The following is a 21,652-nucleotide window of genomic DNA, read 5'->3' as shown; positions in this document are numbered from 1 at the left end:
ACTCTGAGTATTGAGTATAGAGTCATCGATGTAGGGTCAACATATAATGCTTTAATCGGCAGAGCTACCCTTAATCGACTCGGAGCGGTGGTATCCACTTTCCACCTTTGTATAAAATTTCCGACCCCAGCGGGGATAGCAACGGTAAGGGGGGACCAGAAATTGGCAAGGAAATGCTACAATGAAAGTCTAAACCTGAGGGGAAAGGGCCGAGAAGTCCACACAATAGAGCTCAGAGGTGCAAGGGTTAGAGAAGAGCTATGACCACAGCCAGGAGGAAAAACCGAAGAGATACAGGTCGGCGAAGAAGAAGGAAAAGTCACTTACATAGGAGCCAACCTAGGGGAAACCCTAAAACAAGGGTTGACTAAGCTCCTAAGAGATAACTCCGATCTCTTCGCCTGGAAGGTCTCCGACATGCCAGGAATAGACCCCGAGCTCATGTCCCACAGGCTTTCGGTCTACTCGAGGTCCCGACCTGTACAACAAAGAAGACGCAAGCTCGACCCGGAACGAGCCCTGGTAGTAGAAGAGCAAGTACAGGCACTCCTAGAAGCCGACTTCATCAGAGAAGTCAAGTACCCAACATGGCTAGCCAATGTAGTGCTAGTCAAAAAACAAAATGGCAACTGGAGAATGTGTGTCGACTATACCGACTTAAATAAGGCCTGTCCCAAGGACCTTTATCCACTGCCAAGCATTGATACCCTAGTAGACTCCAGCTCGGGGTATCAATACTTATCATTCATGGACACCTACTCGGGATATAACCAAATCCCGATGTATGTACCAGACCAGGAGAAAACATCATTCATCACACCCAGAGCTAATTTCTACTACGTGGTCATGCCATTTGGATTGAAAAATTCAGGGGCCACGTACCAAAGGTTGATGAATAAGGTGTTCGCCTCTCACCTGGGAAGCCTAATGGAAGTATACGTCGACGACATGTTGGTGAAAACCGAAAAAGAAGTCGACCTCTTGTCAGATCTCTCACGAGTCTTCGACACCATAAGGTTACACGGGATGAAACTAAATCCCGCAAAGTGTGCCTTCGCGGTAGAGGCAGGAAAATTTCTAGGGTTTATGCTGACACAAAGAGGGATCGAAGCAAATCCCGATAAGTGTAGAGCTATCCTGGAGATGAAAAGCCCGACTTGTTTAAGAGAGGTCCAACAACTGAATGGCCGACTTGCAGCCCTCTCCAGATTTTTGGCAGGATCAGCACTAAAATCCCTTCCGCTGTTCTCCTTATTGAGAAAGGGATGTCAGTTCTAATGGACTCCTGAATTCGAGGAGGCGTTCCAGGAGTTCAAAAGATTCTTGAGCCAACCTCCTATTCTAACTCGACCTGTAGCTGGAGAAGACCTCGTCCTATACCTATCTGTAGCAGACAAGGCCGTCTCATCGGCCCTGATAAGAGAAGACGAGGCTGGTCAGCACCCAGTATATTTCATCAGTAAAGTTCTACAAGGTCCTGAGCTAAGGTACCACAAACTAGAGAAGTTTGCCTACTCCTTAGTAGTAGCCTCACGAAGACTACGGCCTTACTTTCAAGCTCACACAATAAAAGTCCACACGAACCAACCCATGAAGCAAATCCTCCAAAAGACGGATGTTGCAGGGAGAATGGTTCAATGGGCAATAGAGCTTTCCGAGTTCGACTTGAAGTATGAAACTCGGATGGCAATTAAAGCCCAGTGCCTCGCCGACTTCATTGCAGAATATGCAGGAGACCAAGAGGAGAAACCAACTACATGGGAACTCTATGTAGATGGATCCTCAAACAAAATAGGAAGCGGTGCAGGCATAATACTGGTGGATGAAAGAGGAACCCAGATAGAGGTCTCCCTCAAATTTGAATTCCCAGCTTCAAATAATCAGGCAGAGTATGAAGCCTTGATTGCTGGATTAAAGCTGGCGGAAGAAATCGGCGCTACAAAGGTGATGATATACAGCGACTCACAAGTGGTGACCTCCTAGATAAATGGAGAGTATCAGGCAAAGGACCCAAATATGAAAAAGTACTTGGAAAAAACTCTGGAACACCTTGGGCGCTTTACAAAAACCGAGGTCAAACACATAACTCGGGATCTAAATAGCAGAGCAGATGTCCTATCCAAGTTAGCAAGTACCAAGCCAGGAGGGAATAACAGAAGCCTGATCCAAGAAACTCTCCAGGAACCCTCCGTGGTAAAGGAAGAAGGCAAGCGAGAGGTCCTTGAGGTAGTCGGACTAAACCTCGGATGGATGAACCCCTTGGTCGAATACATGAAGTTCGACATCCTTCCCAAGGAGGAGAAAGAGGCTAAGAAAATCCGTAGGGAAGCACAATACTACACCTTGGTGAAAAATATTCTCTACAGGAGGGGGATATCAACACCATTGTTAAAGTGCGTACCGACCTCAAAAACCACCGAGGTGTTAGAAGAAGTCCATAGTGGGATCTGCGGAAATCATCTCGGAGCAAGGTCATTAGCTAGGAAAGTGATCCGAGCTGGATTCTATTGGCCGACCTTGCAGAAAGATGCGACCGAATTTGTGAAAAAGTGTCAACCGTGCCAGATGCACACAAATTTCCACGTGGCTCCCTCGGAGGAGCTCATCAGCATCACTTCTCCATGGCCCTTTGCGAAATGGAGGATGGATTTGTTAGGTCCTTTTCCCCAGGCGCCAGGACAAGTCAAATACCTGATAGTGGGGATAGATTACTTCACAAAATGGATAGAAGCAGAACCATTGGCCACCATCACCGCACAGAGAAGTCCGAGATTCCTCTACAAAAATATCATCACAAGATATGGGATACCCTATTCCATTACTACAGATAATGGAACCCAGTTCACCGACTCTACCTTTAGAAGCCTAGTAGCCCGTATGAAAATCAAACACCAGTTCACCTCGGTAGAACACCCGCAAGCCAATGGGCAAGCCGAGGCAGCCAACAAAGTCATACTGGCAGGGCTAAAGAAAAGGCTACAAGATGCAAAAGGAGCCTGGGCTGAAGAGCTCCCACAAGTGCTATGGGCCTACAGGACGACCCCCCAATCCGCCACTGGAGAAACGCCCTTCCGACTAGTTTATGGGGTAGAAGCCATGATCCCAATAGAAGTCAACGAGCAAAACCCAAGAGTGATTCTCCATGACGAGATCGGAAATATACAGGGGCACAAAGAGGAGCTCGACTTGCTCCCCAAAGTCCGAGAAGAAGCCCAGATAAGAGAAGCAGCGTTGAAGCAAAGGATGGCTACAAGATACAACAAAAAAGTTATTCGAAGAGCATTCACCCTAAGTGACTTGGTCTTGATCAGAAACAACATTGGAGTCAACAAATCAGGGGAAGGAAAGCTCGCTACAAATTGGAAGGGACCATACAGAATCAATGAGGTCTTAGGAAAAGGCTATTATAAAGTGACCGACCTGGACGGCACCGAGTTACCAAGGTCGTGGCATGCTTGTAATATGAAAAGGTACTATAGCTAAAAGCGAACTCTACTCCCTGATGTACTCTTTTCCCAACTTCATGATTTTTTCCCAAAACCAAAGGGTTTTTTCTGGAGAAGGGTTTTTAATGAGGCATCACAGTAGGGGCTAAGGAAAATAGATTGTCAAAAATCCTTAGCAGCAATAAAGTACCTCCCCAATTAATAAAGATCTTTTTTACAAATATCTCTTAAATTCCTTTGTTGTTTTCTCTTTCTACGAAACGCGCCGACTTAAGCTCGACAAAATGTGAAAATCCCATGAACCGACCTAGATGGTCGTCAGGATAAAACGACGAGGTACAAGTCGGTGTAAAGAGGTTATAAAAGGTGATCGTAAGAAACTCGGAAACATTCCGACTCATAAGTCGAAGTGAAAAGACCGAGTAGAAATAGAAAACGAATCGCAAAAATAACCTAAATCATAAAAACTCAATAAAACAAAATTGAGTGCGAGGAATAAACAAAAGAGATCGAAAAACCCAGGAAAAGATCAGAAAACTGTCCTTAAAATCCTTAAAACAAAAAAGGTGCAGAAAGACAGACAAGCCAAAGAAAGGGTTTTTCCTTTAGAATAAGATCAAGGGGAGTTCGAAAAGTCACTATCAAAAAGCATGCACACATAAAGTAACTTAAAAACCCTTATCCAAAAAAGGGTACTTATTTTAACTTAAACCCTTATCAAAAAGGGGTATTTTTGTTTACGGCCTTAAAAGGCCAGAAAGAAATTGTTCAACAAACAAACATAAAGAGTTTAAAAAAGGGGGGACCCACAGGCCGGGCCCCCATATAGCCAACGAAATTATTTTTTCAAAGGAAGAAGAGACAGATCACCACCACCAGAGTCAGAAGGAGCACCACCAGGACCAGGAAGAGAGGCATCCATAGGAGAGGAAGTCAGAGGAACAGTAGAAGAACTCGGAGCATCTTTAGGGCGAGGAGGGAACTCTATGATTCTCTGCCCCCGAGTCTTCAATTCTGACTCGGAAATAATTACGGGGACAGGGGGATCCACAATGGCACCGTCAATAACAACTTTATCAGGATCTAAAGGAGAAAGGTCCAAGTCAGGAGCAATGACTCCGACCTGCTCCTTAAAGACCCTCCAAGCTTCCTTGGCGCCATCAGCAATGGAGTCCTCCAACTCGGCATAGGCCTTCCGAGAATTCAGCAGATCATTCTTCACAGCCACAAGATCTTCAAATAATTTTTGATAGCTGCCCTGCGCTGTCTTCCTCAAGTCCACCTCCATGTTGCATTGGGCTTGCAACTTCCTCCCCTTCTCTCGGAGATTATCTCTCTCCTCCTTCAGTTTGGCGACTTTCTCCTTCAACTCCCTCTCATGCTCTTGATATATACGAAGCCTTCCTTCTAGCTCCTCGACCCTCGAGGTCATTCCTAAAGAGCTGAGAGGAGCCTTCTCAAAAATATCCAAGAGTTTGCCACAAACCCCCGCCGCCTTGAGACTTTCCTCAACCAGAATGGTAAGGTGGTGACGAACAGACACATCATCCATGCTTATACGAGCATGGGGGTAGATGTTCTTTCGGACGAATGCAAGAGCATCCGCCTTTACCTCACCAGAAGAGCCAGACTCTAAGGTCTTGCGCTTCTTATTCTCTGGCTCAGGAGAAGGTCGGGCAGAGGGGGGCGGCTGAGAGGAAGCAGAAGAAGAAATCACAATGGGCTGGGAAGGAGTCCCAATGTTTCGAGGAGGAGGAGGAGAGATAACCGCCCGGGCGCCACCAGTCCTGGCGCGAGACTTTGCTTTAGCCTCCTGAACTCTCTGGTAAGACTCCTGAGCGTTTGCCTTCGCCATCTCTGAAAAAACAATATATAATAGATTAAGACAAGTCGGGAATGCCAATCAGACAAGTCGGTAACCTAACAAACAAATAAAAGCTACCTAGCTGCGCCTGGACAAAGGTCGGAGATCCCTGGAGAAACTTTTTAGTGTCCAAATATGGGGCCCTCCCCCACACTTCTCGGAAGAACCCCACAATGGCTGCTTCTACCTCGTCCAGGTCGTCCAGACCATATTTCTCGCAAGGGGAGGCCTCCAGCCAGTATAAAGGAAATCGGGGAGAAGAATTATCATCCAGAAAAAAGGGGTGGTGACCCTATATAGCTTGAACTTTGAAAAAATAATTTTTAAAGTCATGGAAGGATTCGTCAAAAAGGGTAAAAACTCTCCGACCCTGTATGGCTCGGAAAGACACCTACTGTTGCTTATTGTTTAGCCCACTGAAGGGTTTGGTCATATGAAAGAGATAGAAAAAAATCTTCAAAGAGGTCGGGAATTCCAAAGCTTGGCTAATAAATTGATAAATTTTCAAAAAACCCCAAGAGTTGGGGTGAAGCTGGGTAGGGGCAACTCGACAGTGATATAAAACAGACATCTCAAAGTTTGAAAAAGGAAGAAAAACACCCAAACGGGTGATCATACATTCATACATAAAGAAAAAATGAGGGGCCGCCTCATTGACCCTCCCAAAGCAAACCCGGTCTTCAGGACCCGGGACTACCAACTCATACTTCGGCTCATCCTCCTCAGAAGTACAAATTCTGTGGTGAGTACGAAGATGGGTGATAAAATCAGTATCGACCGAGGGTTCCTCCCCTAGAACCATGACATCAACCCACTGAGAAAGGACATCTACGAAAGCCATTTCTTTTTCTTAAAAAGGTAACAAAAACCTACAAGGGAAAAAGAAAAGAAAAATCAAAAACACGGTCTCTAAAGGGAGGGAATACGGAACTAAAGTCTACAAACCAACCTATCTACAAAATAAAGGCGTGCAAATAGAAAAGCATGTTCCAAAAAGAACTAACCTTTATCTGGAAATGAGGGTGGGAGGAAACGAAAGCCTTCGAAGATACAAGAATGCAGCACGAACGAATAAAGGAAAAATTTGAAAAATCGCAGAAACGAAACAAGGAAAAAGAGGGAAAGTATTTATAAGTACGTTAGGGGCACAATGGTAAAAACGGGGCAGTCATTAAAAACGCACGGTTACCAAGGCCATTAATCCCTACGCACATCCCTAACAGACGCGACGCTTGATTAGACGTAACTGTCAAAACCAAAAGGTCACGAAAAGTCACGTTGGTTTCGGACCATCACGTCGGTCCTCCAACACGTCGGCTACAATCCCGAGTAGTATACTCGAACCCAAATCTTAAAAAGAAATTGGGCTCGAGTAGGGGCACTGTTCATACACTGGCCCAACGCTAAGGCCCAGGACCCAAGTAAAAAGGCCCAATCCAAAGGGTTGACCTCACCCAGTACCAATCTTCGTCTTAGGAAGTCGGTACTCGTCACGACTTGCTCTAAAGAAGTCGGGAACGAGGGTTAGCTGGCAGATAGGCATTTATTTGAATAAATAACTGCCCCTAGAATCTCTCTACCCACTTCCACAAGCCATATCTTAACTTCCCTAAGATAAAGGGACGGTTAACACCCTAAAAAAGTGGCACTACTCCAACGGTGGTTATTGGTTCACTACTATAAATACACTGACACTTCTCAAGTATCTCTAAGTCCCAATACTCTCTAGACCTGTTAACACTCTTGCTAACTTAAGCATCGGAGTGTCTTTGCAGGTACCACCCCCCCCATTCTTTCGCATGCACAAGTCGGACGGAGGGCGCCGAGTTGCAGATCCACTTGAGATCCTCATTCTTCATACGTTTGGGCCAACCCACGCCGTCCAACCCATTAATCTCCGGTTACCCATCGTAACAAGAGGTAAATTAAATTTTTCTTACGAAAGAATTTGAGTTCGAATTGGAGGGGGAAAAAAAAGTTTAAGACTCTGTTATGAGTTTCTTAGCTCTTTCAGACTGAATCAAAGAATCAGAAGATAAATATTTAATTCAACACGATGAAAATGTAAGATACTTCTTGTTGGTAAAAAAAAAAAAGTGTAAAAATGCTAATTTTATTGGTTAACTTGTTCTCCTAAGATACAGTTTGTAATGAAATAGGTTAACATATTCAGAAGGCAGTTTTGATGCATCACGGCACTTCATCATGTGATTACATACACGCCAGAGTGCTAGCAGCTGCCACTAAATACTACTCTACTTAGAGCATCAATATTTTTATTTAATTAAAAAGTATCTAAGAAGCTTCACTTACGTTTCTTTCAACTTTTATCAGATTCACATACATATTTATGTCAATATTAGCAAGACTCTCCATGAAAAAATTAAGCACTATTCTGTACTTATTCTCATCAATCATTTTCCCATTTAATAATCATATCAATATATGTGTGTCAATGGAAGCAATCTTCAAATCAACATCAAACCATTTTTTTTTGTTTTTTCCTTAATCAAGTTAATCATAAACTTGCTTATATATGTAGCATTAAGCAAGAAATCATAGTATAGTTAAAAAGCAAGCTAAGATCACAGGACTAGTAAGAAATGGCCAAGAACTTTGTATTTGTGTTCACATCATTTATGATTCTACTAATTAGTAGTGTACAAACAAGCTCTGCTCAACTTTCTCGCGGCTTCTACAACAACACATGCCCCAATGTGGAACAGCTGGTTCGCGCCGCCGTGACGCAGAAGTTGCAGCAGACATTTGTGACTGCTCCTTCCACTCTCCGCCTCTTCTTCCATGATTGCTTTGTCAGGGTATGTCTAAGCGCATTCACTTGTTAATTAATCAAGTTTTGTTGGTTGGTGCAAGTCTAAAATTGTATTGTTTAACTAGGTACACTTGTTAAGGAAATTACAAGTAGAATATTTTAATAAAAAAATTAGAAATTTCTTGAGTTTTTTAAGTATTGAATATATTATTATTGAAAAAACAATTTTTTTTTTGTTTATTCTCTTATCAAATGTTTTTAAGACAATGGTTAAGTGGTTATCTAAGTTCTTATTTTATTCAACATTTCTGCATGGCAGCATGTTAATACTTAATACTGTCAATGTCATTCAGTATTCAATTAAATTACTAATCTATTAGGTTTTTTATTTTGGAAATATTATTACTAACTTTGTTCTTGGTTTCTGCATACAGGGTTGTGATGCTTCAGTTCTGCTTGTGTCTCCAACTAACCAGGCAGAGAAAAACCATCCTGATGACGTGTCGCTTGCCGGGGACGGTTTCGACACGGTGGTTAAGGCCAAGGTAGCCGTTGATAGTGATCCTCAGTGCAGAAACAAAGTCTCTTGTGCTGATATTCTTGCTCTGGCCACTAGGGATGTGGTCAACTTGGTACAATTTCACTTCAATTTCTTATTATTTTGATCTATGCTTTGTAAAAGATTCTATAGTCTAATAATCTCTATAATAATGTTAATTAATAGAACAATGTTCATAATTAAAAAATTAAGTTAGTTAAACTATCATAATTTGCTTAATAATAATAATGTAGGCTGGGGAACCATTTTATGAAGTTGAATTAGGAAGGCGTGATGGGAGAATATCTACTATGCAAGTGTTCAACACCATCTTCCTAGCCCTAATTTCAATTTGGATCAGCTCAATTCTTTGTTTAGCTTTAATGGCCTCTCCCAGACAGATATGATCGCATTATCAGGTAACTTAAGTGGAACAAACATGTTCCTTACACTTTAAAAATCAGCTATCAAATCAGTCTATATGCTTATGTATATTTATAGGTATTATTTCACACAATTTTTTAATTAAATAATTTGTCATTAAAATAATCAAATTTGTTTACAATAATATATTTAAATTTTTTATTAGATATTAAATACGTACTTTTATACGTGATGATTAATTAGTGGCTGATTTTTTGTCTATAGAAAGAAAAGATGTTTTATTAGTCAATGCTACCCCAATGATGAATTCTGTTGTTTTTTTAAGTTATATCTAAAGAATGCATTTTTGAGCATTGTCAATCAGATATGTCAGAGACTGATTTGTTAGCACCTTTTTCTTTTGAAAAGAACAAACGCCATTAAAGATTTTATCAGTACTGATAAGTTTTTAGAAACAGTACTTATTTCTGTTACAGTACTAACCAAACAATCACTTGACTTGTTTCTCCTAGAAATCACATTGTTTGGTTTGTAACTGGTGTCTAAAGCCTTTCTGAATTGACCTTCCTATGCAAAACACTACTATATTCTGAATGCTGTTTTATTATTGTATCACAGAGTATCATGTGGTCTTGTGCAACATAATGGTCTAATTTATTCTATCTTGTTTTTGCAGATCAGTAACATTGCAAGTTTATGGTTTATTTCTCTCTTCCTTTCCATCTTTGCAACCGGAATTCTCGAGATGAGGTGGAGTGGAGTAGGAATCGACGAGTGGTGGAGGAACGAACAATTTTGGGTCATCGGTGGTGTTTCATCTCATCTTTTTGCTGTGCTCCAAGGCTTACTCAAAGTGCTGGCTGGTATTGACCCCAACTTCACCGTTACCTCCAAGGCATCAGACGACGACGGGGACTTCGCTGAACTCTACATGTTCAAATGGACAACACTTCTCATTCCGCCGACAACGCTTCTCATAGTGAACTTGGTTGGCGTCGTAGCTGGCATCTCCTACGCCATCAACAGTGGTTACCAATCATGGGGTCCCCTCTTTGGTAAACTCTTCTTTGCATTCTGGGTGATCATCCATTTGTACCCTTTCCTCAAAGGTCTCATGGGTCGCCAGAATCGAACGCCGACCATTGTGGTGGTTTGGTCCATTCTTCTTGCATCCATTTTTTCTCTTTTATGGGTGAGAGTTGATCCATTCACCACAAGAGTCACTGGTCCTGATGCTGAGATATGTGGCATAAACTGCTAGACCAAAAAACATAGCCTGCTTGATGGGAATGTGTAGGAATGTAATTATTACTCTGTAGATTTTATATGTTTATGTATGTTTGTGCAGTTTATATCTATATGTAAGAAATCCGAGTTAGTACTAAGCTGGGGAAGGTTGTTATTTTGCTTGTAATAGTAACCTACTCACCTCTTTTCTGGAGAAGCATATATATAAAGGTATTCAGATATGATGGTTTTTAAAATTTTTTCCGCTCAATCTCATATACAGTGAATTCAAGAGGGAGCGGGGTTTGTTTTAAGGGTAAGAATGGGTGCACGCAGTTCAAAAATGGCCAATGAGTTGAGAGAACTAGAGATAAAATTACTTATCGTATTGTTTCATTCAAAGATTTTCCAAAATGCACATCAGAAATTAGCCATTTATTAGTTATTTGTATAGATACACAGAAGGATATCCTATTCATATTTAAGTTTAATATAACCATTCAATAATAAATGGATTATAATTTATTAGTGGCTGACAAAATGAGTCAAGTCTGTTGGATTGGTTCATTTATATGTTTACTGGTTTCAATCTTGTGGATTAAACAGGCTGATCTACTATACAGACAGATTAGCCGTTTAACTCTCTTAAATTTTTTCTCATTTTATTTTCATTTGTGGATTAAATAGGCACTCTAACAGGAAAGTTCATGGAGGTGGTGGACACCATGACAAGGAGGAAGATTAACATTATGTGCCTACAAGAAACGAAATGGGTTGGTGCAAAGGCTAGGGAGTTTGATACTTCTGGTTTCAAACTTTGGTATACAGGAAAGGTAAAGAATATGAATGGGGTTGGAATAATTGTGGATAAGCAGTGGAAGAAGGACGTAGTGGATGTCAAGAGGGTGGGAGATCGGATCATCTCTATCAAACTTGTGGTGGAGGGAGGTGCTTTCCATGTGATTAGCGCCTATGCACCGCAAGTGGGTTCGGACGAACAACACAAGATAAGGTTTAGGAGGATCTAGAGAGTTTGGTTCAAGGAATACCTTTGGGAGATAAGATTTTCTTAGGAGGAGATTTAAATGGCCATGTTGGGAGAGAAGTGACTGGATATGGGAGTATTCACGGAGGCCATGGTTTCGGGGTGATCAATGCCGAGGGTAAAACTATTTTGGACTTTTCCTCAACCTTTGATCTTCTCATTGCAAATACATGTTTTAAAAAGAGAGACGAACATCTTATAACCTATAAGAGTGGAATGACAAGCTCTCAAATCAACTTCTTCTTGTTGGGAAGAGTCGACTGGAAATTTTGCATTAACTGTAAAATTATCCCGGGAGAGAGTTTGACAACACAACATAGGATGCTCGTCATGGATTTTCGCGTTGAGTAAAAGTTGAGGAAAAGACATCATACGAAGAACCCAAGGACGAGGTGGTGGCGGATGAAAGGGGAGGAACAAAGAAGCTTCCTAAGACAGGTAGGAGAAGAGGCAAAGTGGGATGGAAATGAGAACGGTATTTTGGTGTTTAAAAAAAAAACATAATTTTAAGAAAGGGTGATAGAACGGAGTTGAGAAAAGAGACACAAGTAACAGAGAACCAATTTGGATTTATGTCAGGTAGATCTACCACTAAAGCGATATACCTATTAAGAAGGATGATGGAGAGGTATCGTAGTAATAAAAGGGATCTACATATGGTGTTTATTGATTTGGAAAAAGCGTATGATAGGGTACCAAGGGAGGTCTTATAGAAGGTTTTAGAAAAGAGGAGAGTAAGGATCGCATATATTCGGGCAATTAAAGACATGTATGATGGGGCCACAACTAGTGTGAAGACTCAAGGTGGTGTGACAGAGGAATTCCCTATTGGTATAGGATTACACCAGGGATCATCCTTAAGTCCATACCTTTTCACATTAGTCTTGGAAGTACTCACAGAGCACATCCAAGAGCCTGTGCCATGGTGCATGCTTTTTGCCGATGATATCGTCCTTATGGGAGAGTCAAGGGAAGACCTAAATAAGAAGTTGGAGTTATGGAGAGAAGCTCTAGAAGTGTATGGTCTGCGTATAAGCCGTAGCAAGACGGAATATATGGAATGTAAGTTTAGTCTGAGAAGGGAAAATCCCAATATAGAGGTGAAGATTGGAGAAAATATCATACGAAAAGTTAAAAGTTTTAAGTATCTTGGGTGCATCATACAGGATAATGGAGAGATTGAACAGGATGTAAATCATAGGATCCAAGCAGGTTGGTTAAAATGGCGGAGTGCATCTGGTTTTATATACGACAAAAAAGTGCCTTTAAAACTTAAAAGTAAATTCTATCCCGCCGCTATAAGACCGGCTATGCTGTATGGTATGGAGTGTTGGGCGGCTAAAGGGGAGCACGAACATAAGCTGAGTGTGGCAGAGATAAAGATGTTGAGATGGATGAGTGGTCATACGCGATTGGATAAAATAAGGAATGAAAATATAAGGGAGAGAGTTAGAGTAGCACCCATTGTGGAAAAGATGGTTGAATCGCGTCTCAGGTGGTTTGGACATGTGAGAAGAAGACCGATAGAACATCCAGTCAGGAGGGTGGATGAGATGGAAGATGGACAAAGGGCGAAAGGCAGAGGAAGACCTAAGAAGACCATCCATGAGGTGGTCAAACGAGATCTACATGTAAACGGTCTCTCTGTAGACATGATACATGACAGAGCACAATGGCGTCGTTTGATTCATGTAGCCGACCCTACTTAGTAGGACAAGGCTTTGTTGTTGTTGTTTTTGTTGTGTATATATATTAATACACAAATATATAATGACCAATTTTAGTATATAAATAATATTTTGTATTTGGTAACATCATTCTTAAGATGAAATCCCTAATAATATATTGTTCTTAACCAAAAAATAAGTTGTCCATCAAAATTCGAAAAAGCATAAACATGTCATTTTGTTTGTGTGTTAGGTGGGCACACAATTGGATTCTCTCACTGCAACAAATTCTCAAAAAGAATGTACAACTTCAGCCCCAGAAACAGAATTGATCCAACACTGAATTTGCAATATGCTTTAAAACTGAAACAAACATGCCCTGTAAATGTTGATCCAAGAGTAGCCCTAGCATTGGACCCTTTCACACCTCAAACATTTGATAACCAATACTTCAAGAACTTGCAACAAGGAATGGGACTCTTGTCTTCTGATCAAGTGCTTTTCACAGATCCAAGGTCAAGGGACATGGTCAACTTGTTTGCATCAAATGAACAAGCATTTTACACTGCTTTTGTCACTGCAATTACCAAATTGGGCAGGGGAGGTGTTAAGACCGGAAATCAGGGTGAAATTAGGGTTGATTGCACCAAGGTCAATTAGGATTTTCGAATCTTCAATCATGCTATATATAATTTTTTTTCACAATATTTTTAAATCGACGGATAAAGAACTAATCTATCCTTTTAAGAATTTGTCATTGGCCAATAAATTGTTGCATACATAAAATGAGAATCAAACCACCGATATTTCTTTAGGCGGACAAGTGAGCTCACACTCGACCAACTCAAATTTATTATATATCATTCCTCTTTGAAACAATATTTATGTACTGAGTTAAATTTGGTATATATAATATTATACAATAAGGTAAATTTAATAGTACTAAATATGAATCATGTATATCATGAAAAAAAGGGAAAAAAAACGGATGATAAAGATTCCACCAATAATCCTCCTCATCCTTGAACAATCATTCTTATCATATCAGTGAGTGACTCTTAGAGTGAAAAAACTAATGCTCAATTAGAAGAGAGTGAGAGTGAGGTTGAGAGAACAGAGAAGAAAGCGGGGGCTCAGTATTATCATTATGATATTTATCAAGTTACATAAGTTCACTTTACATGATTTATATGCACAGTTACGGTTATGGACTTGGTGGTTAAGCTAACAGATTCTACCAAATTTTGTCAGCTCAGCACCTATAATACTGCATCTAGCTTGTAACTAACTATTTGAGACTAACTCATTCTCCTTCATCACCTAATGCATATGATTATGAATGATAGTTACATGAATTCACTGAATGTGACACACTGTTTACCCGTTTGCACGTGTTAAATTCACAACTCATTTGCGGATCAGAATATTATAAATATATTCTTCACTAGTATTTTTATCTGTAATAATATTATAGTTTAATTATAACATTAGTATTCTCTCCAAATTATATGTAATAAATATTTGAAAGAAGAAAAATTAAAATATAGATTAGAAAGATAAGCGGTAAAAATTTAAAACTAAATAAAAAAACTAAAAAAATTATGTATATAATAACAATAATATATAATAATATTTTTTATTTAAATTATATTATTTTGTTAATTTTGTTTTTTTAGAATAGAAAGATAGAAAAAATAGAGAAGGAAAGAAAAGGAAGAGAAAGATAAAGATGAAGAATGAGAGTGACAGTGACAGTGGAATTTTTTTCAAAAATAAAATAAAAAAATTCCATATTTCCCCAAACACCATTTTTAAACTTTAATTCCGCAAATACGATTTTTTTTTAATAGTTTAGAGCAAGTTCGCCGCATCCCCCGGCGAACTCTATAAAAATTATAGAGTTCACCTTACCCCGGCGAACTCCCTTCAAATATTTTACACCCCACGTTTTTAATCCATTTTAATCTACTATCATCATCTCCAAATAGTATATAGATCTACAAACAGTATATAGGAGTACACAAAAATACACAGACAACAAGCATGGCTTTTTCAAGGATTTTTCTTAATTATAAATTAAAAAAAATACCCATATTTAACAATGCCAACCCTTATCATCGCCTCCAGAAATACACAGGAATACCGGAATAAGTCATATTTAACAAGGATTTTTTTAATTATAAGTCGTATTTTATTTTGAAATAAATTTTTAAAAAAAATACGACTTATAATTAAAAAATCCTTGTTAAATATGGCTTAGCAGTGTATTTCTGGAGACGATGATAATGGTCGTCATTGTTAAATATGGCTTATTTTTTTTAATTTATAATTAAAAAAATCCTTGAAGAAGCCATACTTGTTGTCTGTGTATTTTTGTGTACTTCTATATACTGTTTGTAGATCTATATACTATTTGGAGATGATGATAATATATTAAAATGGATTAAAAATGTGGGATTAAAATATTTTAAGGGAGTTCGCCGGGGTAAGGCGAACTCTATAATTTTTATAGAGTTTGACGGGGTGCGGCGAACTTGCTCTAAACAAAAAAAAAAAATCATATTCAGAGAATTAAAGCTCAATAGAGTAAAAATAGTAGAGAGAAATAGAAAAATGGAGAGAGGTAGATGAGAGAATTTAGGAAGGGAGTTTATTAATTTTGAAAAAAAAAACTATTTTCTCTCAATTTTAATAAGAGAGTATCATGTGACACATTTGATTATTAAATTAGATAGTAATATATGATACATAATATAGGTATATTTCAATTTCAATTTTAATATTTCAATTTTAAATTTAATGCAATTAAAGAATGTCATGTTGCACATTTTGATTGTCAAATTAGTAATTAGTTATTGATATTGATAATTGAAGGTTGTAGAAGGTTTAGAGAAGGGGGGTTGAATCTATGGCCTTCTTTTAAGTTACTGAAATAACCCTTTTAAAACTAACTTACAATCTGAATCTATTTGAACTCAGCAGTGAAAAATTTATGAGACAATTTCATTTTTGTCTCATGAATATCAGAAAACAGGACAGAGTAGGGAAGATAGAAGCTGATACCATCATGTATCCTGGTTCGGTTGCCTTGTGCAATACAACCTACGTCCAGTCTCCACCACAACAGTGGTGGAATTTTCACTATAGTTAAAGTATTACATACACCAATTCCACACGATTGACACAATCCTTTCACATTCAAGTTCTAACCTAACTTGACTTGGTTATGCTAATACCTAACTCATCACTCTTAGTGCTAACCCAACTAAGAAAGGGGTACCTCACAGGTACAAGATACAAGACACAGACTTAACCTAAAGAAATCTGAAATAACTCTAAGCTTTTCACTCATGTGTATCTCTCTGCGTTTTTTTTTCTCTATTAGGCTTTTTCAATGACTCTCTTATTCAGCCATTTACCTCAAGAAATTACAGAAAGATAAAATTGAAAAGTAAATTACAATATGTAAAACATGAAGGAGATTGATTCTTCAACAGCCTCTTTGTTATGTGATAAACCAGATTTGCTAGCCTCTGATTCAGTTCTTCATTCTGGTGGAATGCTCCTTTGACTAGGAAGTACTGTCCAAGTAGATGAACTTCTTCAGAGAGCTCTTCTCAGAACATACACCTCAAGAACACTGGTTATCTCTTCTTGGCTTCTGAATGGTGAACCAACTTCTTTTGTATCTCCTTGCATGTTACTGAGTTGCTCTCTCTTAGGTCAACTCTCGAGCTTTGTGCTTCACCAACTCACCAGCTCACTTTTTTCATTAATCCTCAAAATAGGAACTTTGGTTCTGACCTTCTCTTGTTGACCGAAAGCCACAGGACATTATAAATAAATGTTTCCAATGGTAAAATCTTATCTTAGCCATTGAAAACCAACTTGGTCCCCAAAATACACTTGTGACCGTAGATGCACAGCAGTGAAGAACAGAAATCATCTTTCCCATGTATCCCATTTCGAACTGTGAGAGAGATGGGAAGAGGAGAAGAAAGCAATATGCATGCAATAAGAAATGTGTTACCTTTAACCTTTTCCTTAGCTTGATTTGGTTCGATTTTGCTTATTTGACCTCAACCTTTCTTGCCTAACCTTCTCTTTCTTTCTTCTTCTGTGAATAGCTTAGGAACTAAGCACTCTCTCACTTCACTGCAGTTTCTGGTTCAGCTTGTCCAGAATTTTCATTTTCATGATTTTGCACAGTTTCATCATCCTTTTGAGCTTGATTCCCTGTATCATAGTCTTTCAAAATACTTTGCACCAAGTTAGTATCATAAAATGTAACATGTATGGACTCCTCAATTATTCTAGCATCTTGATGATAAACTTTATATGCTTTACTAGTTGTGGAATATCCTACAAACAAACACTCATATGCTTTTGGATCAAATTTTCCCAAATTGTCTTTGTTATTTAAAACAAAACATTTGCATCCAAAGATGTGTAAGTAATCCAAGTTTGGTGGGTAACCTTTCCAAAGTTCATAAGGGATTTTCTTCAAAAATTTTCTTATGATAGTTCTATTCAAAATGTGGCAAGCTGTGTTAACCGCTTCAACCCAAAGGAATTTTGGAACATTACACTCACAAAGCATAACTCTTGTCATTTCTTGAATGCTTCTATTTCTTCTTTCCACCACACTATTTTGTTGTGGTGTCCTTGGACAAGAGAAGTTGTGAGATATTCCAAATTCTTCACAAAAGGATTCAAATAAATTATTTTTAAATTCGGTTCCATGATCACTTCTTATAGAAGAGATCTTTAAATCCTTTTCATTTTGAATTTTCTTGCAAAAGATTTCAAAGGCCGAAAAGGCTTCATTTTTGTGTGAAAGAAATAAAACCCAATCAAACCTAGAATAGTCATCCACAATCACTAAACCATAATGTTTACCACCTAGGCTTTGAGTTCTTGTTGGACCAAATAAATCAATGTGTAGCAATTCAAGTGGCCTTTTAGTAGAGATGTCTTCCTTTGGTTTAAATGAACTTTTTGTTTGTTTTTCCATTTGGTAAGCATCACAAGTGATGTCTTTGTCAAACCTTATCTAAGGAAGACCTCTTACTAACCCTTTCTTTACAAGTTTGTTTATTTGAAACATACTTGCATGACCCAATCTCTTATACCGTAGCCACTTTTTATATTCCTTAGAATGAAAACAAGCTAATTTTGATCCTTTAGTTCATCAAGGGTAAGTCCATACACATTATTACAATGCTTAGCAACAAAAAGCACTTCATTAGTCTTTTCATTTACAACACATCATTCAAGTTTTTCAAAAGTCACTAAATATCCTAAGTCACACAGCTGACTTATACTCAAAAGATTGTGCTTCAATCCACATACCAAAAATACATTATTAACGAAAGTAGAGTGTTAATTACCTACTTTTCCAACAGCCACTATTTTACCTTTTCCATCATCTCCAAATGTCACAAAACCTCCATCATATTTGTTTAGTTTGATGAAGTAAGTTGACCTTCCAGTCATGTGCCTTGAGCATCCACTATCCAAGTACTATATATTCTTTTTGTTCTTGGATGCTAGGCAAATCTGCATGAAAAACTTCAAGTAACCTTAGGTATCCAAATTAATTTGGATCCTTTGAAGTTAATCCATCTTGGTTGCCCAAGTGCATTGAAATCACACACAACATTGTAAATTTGGTTTCCTACAATTCTTTTTTCAATGAAGCATTGAGAATATGAATGACCAAATTTTTTGCAATTAAAACAATGATTTCCTGATGCATGCTGCTGAAATTGAGATGAGTTACTATACTGGAAATGATTAAAGGGTTGGAATTTTTTTGTTTTTGGAAGAGGTGCATTTCTTTTGCCAAACTGATTTTTGTCATAATTTTTCCTCTTTGCAAAAGCATTTTCACCAGAATTTTTGAAAACTTTTGGACTTTTTGAATATGAGGTTTTGTTGTAAAATGATTGTTTCGTGAAAGAAACCTGGTTTTTCGAAATGTACCCCAGACCTGACCTATTTGAAGTAGGTTTGGTTCTTGGTGAAGGCTCAGTTTCACTTGTGTAAACTTCATCAAATTTTTCCTCAAATGTGGGAACATATCCAATACTAGATTTGTTGGATGTGGATTTAGTATTTGATGAAGAAGCCACAAATTTCATAGAGGAATCATTAAAAACTGCACTTTCCTTGGTTATATAACCTAAACCAGATTTTTCAAACAATGGTCTTTGGCTTGCATGTAATTTGTCCAAGTTACTAGAGCTTTGAGCAAATTTTGCTAAGTCACGATTCAGCCTTTTAATCGTATCATTTAATCTTTCATTTTCAGCAATTAACTCTTGAGAAGGATCCACAATGTGCTTTCCTTTTAATTTTTCAAGTTCAGATTTTAGAAATCTATTTTCTTCAATAATGTCCAAAGCACATTCAGTTTCCTTCACTTTTTCTTTTAAAAAATTATTTTCAGCTTTTAACACATCTTTTCCAGATCTGCACTTATTGTACTTATCTAGCAGTTTTGAGGTGTTTAGAGTAAGATCATCAATAATAGCATGTAAATCATCTATAGACAAGTCATAGTAATTTACCTCATCAAGATTATTATTTCCAGCCATGAAGTAGTCTTTGTCTTCACCTTCAGAATCTTCTTCCTCATTGGAGTCATTCTCAAGATCCTCCCAAGCTGCCATGAGCACTTTCTTCTTTTCTTTCTTTCCTTTGTCCTGCTTCTTGAGCTTTGGACAGTTTAGTTTGAAATGTCTAGCCTCCTTGCAATGATGACATGTCACCTTGCTCAAGTCCATCTTGTATTCCTTTGAGCTTGAACCCTTGTATTTGCCCTTATTCTTCATCATCCTTCTAATTCTCCTAACAAAAAACATAAGCTCATCATCTGAAATACTATCACTAGACTCACTCTCTTTTGATTCTATTTTTGACTTGAGGGCTATTCTCTTTTTCTTTGAGTCCGGGTTTGTGTGTGTGGTTTCATAGGTAAGGAGTTTTCCTCTCAACTCATCATAGGTTATAGGGCTTAGGTTATTGCTCTCGGCTAGGACAGTGGCAGTAGTTTCCCATTCTTTTGTGAGGCTTCTAAGGAGTTTTCTCACTAGGGTTTGTTCTGAGTAATTTGTACCCATAGCATCAAAGTTGTTGATTATGATTGAGAATCTCTCAAACACTTCATCAATGCTTTCTCCATCCTTCATATTAAACATCTCGTACTCTTTTCGCAGCATATCAATTCTCGTTTCTTTTACCTGTTTAGTGCCTTCATGTGTAACCTGAAGTTTCTCCTAGATTTCTTTGGTTGTCTTGAATCTAGACACCTTTCGGTACTCTTCAAAGCTGATAGCACAGTGAAGAAGGTTGATAGCTTTAGCATTCAGCTCCATCTTCTTCTTATCGTCTTCATTCCACTCAGCTTCTTCTTTTGGAGTCACTACTCTATCAGTACTTATTTTTGTTGGAATCTTGGGACCGCTTACAACAATCTTCCAAATATTGTAGTCAATGGATTGGATGAAGATCTTCATCCTCTCTTTCCAGTAGGCATAGTTCTTCCCATTGAAGAAAGAAGGCCGGTTGTTTGACTAGCCTTCAGTGAGGGTGTAGGCAACTATAGTTGTGCCCAAGTTGTTCGCCATTGGATCTTTGCTCCAAGCGGTGAAGCTTGATTCTTGAGACCTTAGCTCCTGATACCAATTGAAGGTTGTAGAAGGTTTAAAGAAGGGGGGTTGAATCTATAGCCTTCTTTTAAGTTACTGAAATAACCCTTTTAAAACTAACTTACAATCTGAATATGTTTGAACTCAGCAGCAGAAAATTTATGAGACAATTTCATTTTGTCTCATGAATATCAGAAAATAGGACAGAGCAGAGAAGAGAAAAGCTGACACCATCATATATCCTGGTTCGGTTGCCTTGTGCAATACAACCTACGTCCAGTCTCCACCACAATAGTGGTAAAATTTCCACTATAGTTAAAGTATTATGGTGCACGAAATTGTGATCTCCAGGTTCGAATAATCCCTGGTAATGGCTCCAAAGCTTGGTGCTCTGATCTTAATTCATAATTGTCACAACTTCGATACAACTAACCAGCAAGTGCACTGGGTCGTCCAAGTAATACCTTACGTGAGTAAGGGTCGAATCCCACGGAGATTGTTGGTATGAAGCAAGCTATGGTCACCTTGAAAATCTCAGTTAGGTAGATATAAATGGATAATGGTGTTTTCGAATAATAAATATTAAAATAGAATAGGGATAGAGATACTCATGTAAATCATTGGTAGGAATTTCAGATAAGCGAATGGAGATGCTTTTCGTTCCTCTGAACCTCTGCTTTCCTGCTATCTTCATCCAATCAGTCTTACTCCTTTCCATGGCTGGCATTATGTGATACATCACCACTGTCAATGGCTACTTTCAGTCATCTCTCGGGAAAATGATCCAATGCACCTGTCACGGCATGGCTAAACGTCTGGAGGCATCACCCTTGCCAATGGCTTCATCTTATCCTCGCAGTGAATAATATGCTCACGCACCCTGTCACGGCACGACTATTCATCTGTCAGTTCTCGATCATACTGGAATAGGATTTACTATCCTTTTGCGTTCTGTCACTACGCCCAGCAATCGCGAGTTTGAAGCTCGTCACAGTCATTCAATCATTGAAAATACATAAGTGAAAGGTCCAGGCATGGCCGAGATGGCCAGCCCCC

General features: G+C 38.7%; 1 protein-coding gene and 1 pseudogene across 1 annotated transcript; one reads left to right on the top strand and one right to left on the bottom strand.

Moving 5' to 3' along the window:
• Positions 4,285-5,301, bottom strand: LOC107636313 (early nodulin-20-like). The gene is made up of 2 exons (XM_016339832.1): positions 5,091-5,301; positions 4,285-4,529 (listed from the first exon to the last, which is right to left on the bottom strand). Exons 1-2 carry the CDS (start codon positions 5,299-5,301, stop codon positions 4,285-4,287), a joined length of 456 nt encoding a protein of 151 aa, XP_016195318.1.
• On the top strand, positions 7,468-13,671 carry LOC107639197 (annotated as a pseudogene).

The sequence above is a fragment of the Arachis ipaensis genome, chromosome B04, assembly GCF_000816755.2.
Source record: "Arachis ipaensis cultivar K30076 chromosome B04, Araip1.1, whole genome shotgun sequence".
NCBI classification, from domain to species: domain Eukaryota; kingdom Viridiplantae; phylum Streptophyta; class Magnoliopsida; order Fabales; family Fabaceae; genus Arachis; species Arachis ipaensis.
The sequence above is the reverse complement of the archived record's forward strand: the minus strand, read 5'-3'. Positions and strand labels throughout refer to the sequence as shown.